Source organism: Lissotriton vulgaris, chromosome 1_1 (genome assembly GCF_964263255.1).
Source record: "Lissotriton vulgaris chromosome 1_1, aLisVul1.2, whole genome shotgun sequence".
NCBI classification, from domain to species: domain Eukaryota; kingdom Metazoa; phylum Chordata; class Amphibia; order Caudata; family Salamandridae; genus Lissotriton; species Lissotriton vulgaris.
In genome coordinates, this window is record NC_141685.1 from 954,473,822 (window position 1) to 954,482,029 (window position 8,208).

The following is an 8,208-nucleotide window of genomic DNA, read 5'->3' on the forward strand; positions in this document are numbered from 1 at the left end:
TTTTTGCACGTGATCTTAATTCGCTCGCTCCCTGTCCTCTTTCGACTGTGTGCGCCACTCCCTTGCCTCCAAGCTAGTGCTGCAATGTAAACGTCTTAATATATACACATGCACATCAAGACTGGTTCTAGTGGGGGACCAGAAGAGCCACCCTCCCAACCCCAAGAACAAAACAAGCAGCTCGGCCAATGTCACTACATCCTGACCTGCTGCGACCCCTGTTGCTGTAGGGCTGGGATGCGCCACCCAGCTATGCCAGTGGACCTCAGATCTAACCTGAGGCACCCACACTCATCAGCACACAGTCACATCTAGAGAATGTTGTTTGTGATTATAAAAGTTGATTCAAAAGACCCAAATATGATCTTGGAAACTACCTGTCTCTGTCTAGTGTTTTTATGTTGCATTTGCAGAGCACAAACGTAGCCCTAAGTTAAGGTTCAGTAAACTCACTGTCTGGTAAAAAGCCTTTGTTCCTGGCACAAGGGTTGGGCAGAGGAGACCAGACTGTCCACTTCTAACTCTGTTTCTCACTCTATCTCTTACAGATATACTGGGTTGGCCCCATCATCGGAGGCGCATTGGGAGGCATCATCTACGACTTTATCCTCTTCCCTAGGATGAGGGGGCTATCGGAGAGACTTTCCATTTTAAAAGGAGCCCGGCCAGCCGATCCAGACCCACAGGAAGCCACGGGCGAGCCTATTGAGCTGAAAACACAGTCCCTTTAAGGACTACAAAGAAGACACTCGTCCCTTGACCTAGTCACCTACCCACTCACTCATGCGTTCATCTAACCAGGCAGCTGCTCCGCCACCCTTTTTTCCTGCTTCTCTCTGGTTCCTTCCTGAACTACGAACCCAAGAGCGGAATCACTTCCTCTGGAATATGGGGAAATCCCTTGGGACTTTGATTTTGCTTACAAGATGTGGGCATTGTGTTTGTGAAGACGTCAACCAACATTGTGTGTGCTTGAGCTGCCCAACAACTTGCGTGGACAGACAGGGGGCATGGTAAAGCAGATCAGGCCTATATCACCTTAGGGCCAGGCAGCTCATCAACAGTGGCAGAATGTGGCTCTGTGTATTACTCATCTGCCAACCTTTGGTTAGGTATTTTGAAGTCCCACCCCTATCCAGCATGACCCTAAACTAAAGGACGCACCCAACACATTTGATGACATGACGAGGGTTGGAGTAAAATTATGCTACACCAGCTCCACAAAATCCACACCTAAAGTCTCCTTTCCAGTGATGCATTTTGCAAAGTTTCGCATTCGTGCCACCGCACATACCTGAAATATATCAATAGTTAATGTTATAAGCGAATGAAACTTTGTTGTTGCTCATCACGCTTCCACCTGCGTGAGTCTGAATGGCACTGACCCATACAGTCTGCATAATTGACACATGAATTTAAATCTTGTTTAATTTAAATGGGAACCTAACGCTGGAGTTTTGTTTACATTTTTATCCTCTATGTTTAAACCTCTCCTGCCTACTTTTTTGCAGCATAGGTTTCCCAGAGTGAAGTTTATCTTCCCTCCCTGATTTTACATTTGTGGCTAGACATTTCAGCTAACTTCAAGTTTTGAAGGTCTCTGTTCCCAGTAGTTCCAGATCGCTGTTACCGGTTTTGTGTCTTTATGGTTACTATCTAAGCCTGTGGACTTGTTCGAACAATCGAGAGCTCCAGGGCCTCACTTCCCACCATGCTTTTCGGTGAATGAATATTAACAGACATTGGCCAACACATCCATGGAGGCATGCAAGAAGATGGTTTTCCCATGACTGGCCATTCTTTGATGGCATCATGGTCTACTTTACGGCCTGAACTGGTCACACATTTCTGATGAGATCACAGTATGTCTTCAAGGTTCAACAAGTCTCAGGATGATGGCATCATAATCTATCTTCATTGCAGAACTGATCACTCAATAATATCACCCTAGTTTTGAGGTTCAACGGGTCACTCATTGACGACATCACAGTCTATCTTCCTGCATCACATGTCCACGAAAATTATAGTTTAGTATTTGTGGTGGTTGTGTACAAACCTGTAAGGACCTGTCTTCGTAGTGATGATCTCATAGCCACCACTCTTGGATGACCTGGCCACAATATTTTAGTATTATATTTTGTCTGTTTTGTTGCTGTGGTGGAAGTAACCACGCACTGTGATAACATTACTGTCTGTCATTCTGGCATAAGGCAGAAGTGATTAGAGGTTGATGATGCTATTTTGGTCTTTTTTCCTGCCTGAAATGGTCAGACAGTAATGGTTTCAAAGTCTGAGTTTGTTTCTGGTAGTCTGTCTTCCTGTATGAACTTCTCGCAATGTGTTGACACCTTTGTGTGTCTTCTTGTCTTAATGAGTCATACAGTCATGACATAACAGCCTGTCTCTATGGCAGTGCTACTGACCGGGTGAAGCTTCTTTTGTTTTTCCTCCTTTCTGAACTAATCACATAGCAATGACATCATCATCAGTTTTACTTTCTGAATCATTCGCACAGTGATGACATCATAGTTTGTCACCTGGCAGAACTGGTCAAACATGGATGGCTCTTTAGCATGTATTTTTACTGGGCTCATAACAGAATATTGACACCGTAGTCATTCATACGTGCTTGACTGGCCTCACTGTGATGACACAATACATTGTTTTCCTAGCAGAGCTAGGAGAATAGCTATGAAATCATGGCCTACAGTCTGCCTGGCTCAGCTAGCCACAGAGTGATGATGACTACAGTCTGTCCTGAAGTCTAAACTAGCAGCATAATGATGACGTCACAGCGTTTCCTTGTGGAAGACCTTGCTGCATTTTAATGACATCACAGCCTGCCTTTCTGGTCGAAATGTCAGATCATGCTGAGATATGTAATTCAGCTCATACCTTGCGCTACCTTTATCTCCAAACTTCGCATTCAGGGACGCTGAAAAAAATTGCTTACCTTCGAGAAGGGGTAATTCACCTTGGTTCTCGCCAGTACTCCTACATTTTGCCCACATGCTTGTGAATGTCAGTGTCCCTGGTTGTCGCAGGTGAATCTTCAGGTTTTGCGTTAAATGGCGAGACACTCGTGGGAGATGTCATGGCTACAAAGTGAGCTGATGTGCTGATATTGAGTGGATGTCCTGTCTCATGAAAATATTTCCAACCCATGTTATTACTAGAATACTTTATTTGCTGTGTGTGGCACAAAGAGGATTTTTTTTATTTTATTTAAAAACAAAACAAATGAACAAAAAAATACTCAAGAAAGAGCTGCTGAAATTATTGGGGAAGGATCCTTTCAGGGGTCAATGTCTCATTTTCTCCTAGGCTGCAAGGAAATTATTTAGTTTGTACTATTCAATTGATTTTTTTTAAATGGCCAGTGAACGATGATGATTGACTCCAGACAGCCTGAACGCCAAGGACTGTTTGGGGCTCACTACTTCATGCTGCTTATAAGGGTACCTTGATTTACTGGGCGGCCATTGAGTTCTCTCAACAGGAGAGAGTCCCTCGATTTAGGCTTGTGTGTGGCCTGTCATATGATGGTCAGATGAAACGCTATTTGAAAATCAGTTTTGTTTACAATAGGTTTCAACGGGGTCAAAATGGCTGAAAAAGAACCAGTATACCGCCGCCGTCAGTCACCGCAAGCAGGTGACAAATCGGTTCTGATTGAGATGGATTGCTCTGTGATCAACAGTAGCTTTGTTATTTAACTTAGAGATCGAAACCACTGTACATCCCTTCCTAATGACACACCTTTCGACAAAGAATTAATTCCTGCCCAAATATGACATAGGAGGTCTCACAAATCATGGGATATTGAGGAGGGGGTGGGGGCGTAGAAAGGATTGTAGGGACAGACAGACAGCAATGGTTAAAATGTGCAGCTTCTTACAATGTACCAGCTTTACCAGGGTGCCCTTTATTTTATATTTTTTTGTAAAATGTAGTGAATACCCCCTCCTTCATTTTAAACCTTCCAGTCTCTGTAATACATTGGCCATTTTGTGGGCCCGGTTTTACTGATGATGGCATACCAATTGATGGCTGCCATGCTGCATCAATAATTAGCCTATAGAGGTGGGAAGTATCTTGTATATGTAAGCAAAAAGTACTATTCCACGACAGATAGGACATTCATCAAGTTTGTGATAGAGTACCATGTTTCCCATACTCTAATTAAGGTCCATACTCTACCAAAATATCGATCTTACATAAACATCTCCCAGCAAACAAGTAATCCTACTATCAAGTACTGCCCCAAAAATGCTAGGACTGGAATTAGAGTAGTAAATTAACCCAGCGCTAAAACATGCAGGTTGGATTTGGACATTAAATGCACTGCAACCATTTTTGTAGAAAGATATTTATTTAAGGTCGAGATTTTAGTGCTCTAGATCTTGCAGCCTATGTTTTTGCAAAATATGTCTTTGCATTCTGTCTTTTTGGATGGAGCATATAAAATGAGCTGATGACTATAACTGTGAATTCATCAGCAAAACCAGGCTCACAAAATAGTCATCACCTAACAAGCACTGAAAGATCTAAAACCCAAGTAGAAGCATTAGAATAGATTTGAAACAAAGTCCAAAATCACGTACAACTGTGGGAAACAGACATCAAAAGGTGCTGTACAAAAATGTATATTTCTGTCAATTGTTTGACCCCTTTAAGGGTGGTCTTCGCTGTGGGAGTGGGTCATCATTTAGTTCTGCAAAAGAAAGGCCAAGAAGGTCCTACCATAACATGTGGAACGAAGAATGTGTTACTTGTGTTGAGAGAACTAAGAACCTTTCAAGTGCCACAATTTCTCTGTCTGGACTATAGACCAGAGGAGACGACATACTTTAATCCTGGCTTATCTGGTTAGCCATGGCAATGTAAGGAAAAGCAGAAAAACATATAGGTGCCACACTAAGAAAACAAAAGTATTTCAAGCGCCAAGTTGGAAGATACAATTCCTGTTATACATTTAATTTCTTTCTAAAACATAAACTCATAGATACTAACATGAGAAATACTGCCTGACAATAAGATTCAGCACAGAATTAAGTGTTTTCTCATGGCAAAGTTACACAAGCATGAAGACCCCTCAAATGTTGGGTTGACATTGACAGACAATTTTCGCCATTCTCAGGTGTACATGATATTTGAGAAAGAAAGAAATGGGAATTGGATACCCTTTTATGTGTGGCTTCTATTTGTATTTTATGTTTCTGAAGACCGATAATCTCCTCCACGTACATGTGGGACAAACACATTCTTGCATGTTTGAATAGTGCCAATGCATTTCTATCTGAACATGTCATACATGTATAGGTAGGACAAATTTATTTTACATTTACAAGCAGGGCCAATGCAACTGTGCATGTAAGCCAAGAATATATCTATTGTACAGACGGGGTCAAGAACATCTGTCTTTAATAGGTAGAACAATGTCTTACTTGAAAATGTTAGCACACTTATTTCTTATCTAGAATTTTATGAACAAAACATCTGGTACATGTTGGACTAAGACATAATTGAATACTTAGGTAGTACGAACTTCATCTTACTTTTAGGGGATGGTATGAGATTTTCCTATCGGTTGGGCCAATGGAGCAAACATATTTATTCATTAAGTTATAGTTAGGAACTTTATATCCGTTGAGACAGGCATTGGTATTCCTGAGATGTACAGATAACCCACACCCGTACATATAGACACAAGAAAACCTGAGCTGCAGAGGTAGGGCTAATAACTTCTCAGGAAGAACCAAAACAATCTTATCTGAACACAGATTCAGAAACATCTAATACACATCTTTAAGTGCTCATAACACCTTGTCTGTACAGGCGGACCCAGAAATGATTTACTTTTTCAAGAAGGGCTAAGATCTTCATTTTACGAGTTGCAGCAAAAATGCCTTACTTGTGAAGGTAGTACCAAGTCCTTCATACCATTCTTTTTGTGACCAAGAACATTTTACCTGCTTATATGAGGTCAAAAATGTCTTACATGCACAGGCAGTGCTAATACTCTATTATCTAGAAAAGCAGGCTTAGCAACATTATATCTTTGAAGGTACAGCCAAGAACTTCTACCTTACAGGTAGAACCTCGAACGTCTTATCTCTATTGTTGTGGTCAAGAACCTTTACATATGCAAGTAAATCCAATAACTTTTTACTTGCACAGTTAGGGTTAGGAGTGTCTAAACTATATACATATGGACATTTTTAGAGAATATCATTGGCTAAATGTTCACTGACAAAAATACTTTGTCAAAAAAATCGTTCACAAAAATATTGCCACATTTGAGTAATATAAGAAAATCTATACCTGATGGAGCTATAATCTTGTAAATGTTATGTAAACCACGATATTTGTAGCAGATGTTATTTTTGTTACCGGAATGTCGACATACAACCAAAAATTGTACCAATAACTTCTTACCCAGGCATAAAGACTTGTAACTTTTCCCCCATTCTGGTTGAGAAATTAACATCTGACTGGCTGTACAAGAAGAGCGAAAATCTCTCAAAAGATGTGGAAAGCTGGGTGATTTTCACGTGCACTGATAGGGCCTAGAACATCCTATCTGTGCAGGTAGCACTCAAAATGCCTTCTCTCAACAGGTAAGGCAAGGGCTCTCTTTCTTGTGCAGAGAAGGTAAAATAGTCTTTCTTGTTCAAGTAGGGATAAGAATAGCTTTCCCTTATAGGTGGGTCATGTGGCATTTTAATTCGGTGGTATGACCAAGAATACCAACGTCTAAGGACTTCTCTTACCTGTGCAAGTAGCCACAGAACTCCCTACCAATATAGTCAAAGACAAAGTATGTGACCTGTAAATGTAGGACTAAGTACCTTTTACCCGTACAATTACGTTCAACTATGTCTAACCTATTCAGTAAAAAATAAGCACATATTATCTATACAGGTAAAGCCATGAACCTCATATCAGTAAGTCCAACTATTTCTTAGCTGTACATATAGGTACAATAACCTCTCAAATGAATAGGTAGGTTCAAAACGTTTTTCACTTGTATTGGAAGGGCTAATAACCTCCTCTGTTTCAGATTAGCCAAGGACTTCTCTCCTTTACAGGTAGACAGAAGAAAATTTTGCCTGTACAAGTGAAGCTAAAAATGGCGTGCACTATGAATATTGAAACCACAATATCGATGGGACACAATATCGAGGACAGAATAATAAAGATAAAATATAGACAGATAACTAAGTCTAGATTTTCTATACCTAACTCCAAATATATGTACCTACACTGTACATATATCTTCAAGGCACATAGATGTGGAGTTACAAATAGTAAATCTATACTGCCCTATATGCATTTACCTTTCGATATTTTGCCTCTCGTTATTCTCTCCTCCATATTCTTGTACCATTATATTGTTGGTGTTGATATTCATTAATACACCCATCAAAAATGTCTCCTCTGTTCCCATCCCATCAGGATCTTTACACCTCTCCATGTAGGACCAGTAATAACCTACGAGTAAAGGTGGAGTCAAGAAGCCCTGACCTTCTCAACCATTTATAATTCTGCCTCATGTTTAGCTACTTGGGCCTAGCAAGGGCTATCTACTTCGATGTGCTCAGTTTACTCAATAAAACGCTGCTGTTGGTCAAGTTGTAAGCAGCCTCCATCTCTAGGAATGCTTTTCTTTCTCAGACATTTTTGCCATCACGTTGGGAAACGTAAACGGGGCCCATCAGGGTCACTCGTGGATAAAGTTACTGTTATTAACAGATAAAAAACATATTTAAATAAGTCGTGGATTTTTGTGATTAAACATTTTTCTGCTCGGATCTACGCTGACAAAATAAAAAGTGTAAAGATGTAAATATTGTGAATCTGAGTTGTGTCATGTGTTCTTCTCTGCTTGAACCTTGGGCATTGGGTAAAGACACATGGACAAAGTGGTTATTGGGTCTGTATGCACATATGTAAACCCTTTGTTGCATTAGCTTCCAGGTGTATAATTAAGGCATGACGTGATACCTCACTTGCCTTAGAATTTACAGAATGCCTCCTGGGGTTGTGAAATAACATTAATTGCCTTGAGTTGCATCTAGGACCATTCATTTACTGCATACCACCTACATTCCTAGTCACTAGGCCTCATGATACAGCGCTGTGGTGCAATACACATCTAAATCACTTCACAACCTTTTTACTGCTTACACCACAAATCTTTTCTTT

General features: G+C 40.6%; 1 protein-coding gene across 1 annotated transcript in view; it reads left to right on the forward strand.

Moving 5' to 3' along the window:
- Positions 1-7,859, forward strand: part of LOC147748267 (lens fiber major intrinsic protein) — a 28,934-nt gene extending 21,075 nt beyond the window's left edge. Inside the window, exon 4 of the mRNA XM_086959567.1 lies at positions 549-7,859. Within this exon, the coding sequence (XP_086815693.1) occupies positions 549-731 (183 nt within the window). The 3' untranslated portion in view covers positions 732-7,859. The remainder of the gene's footprint in view (positions 1-548) is intronic.
- The last annotated feature ends 349 nt before the right edge of the window (positions 7,860-8,208 follow it).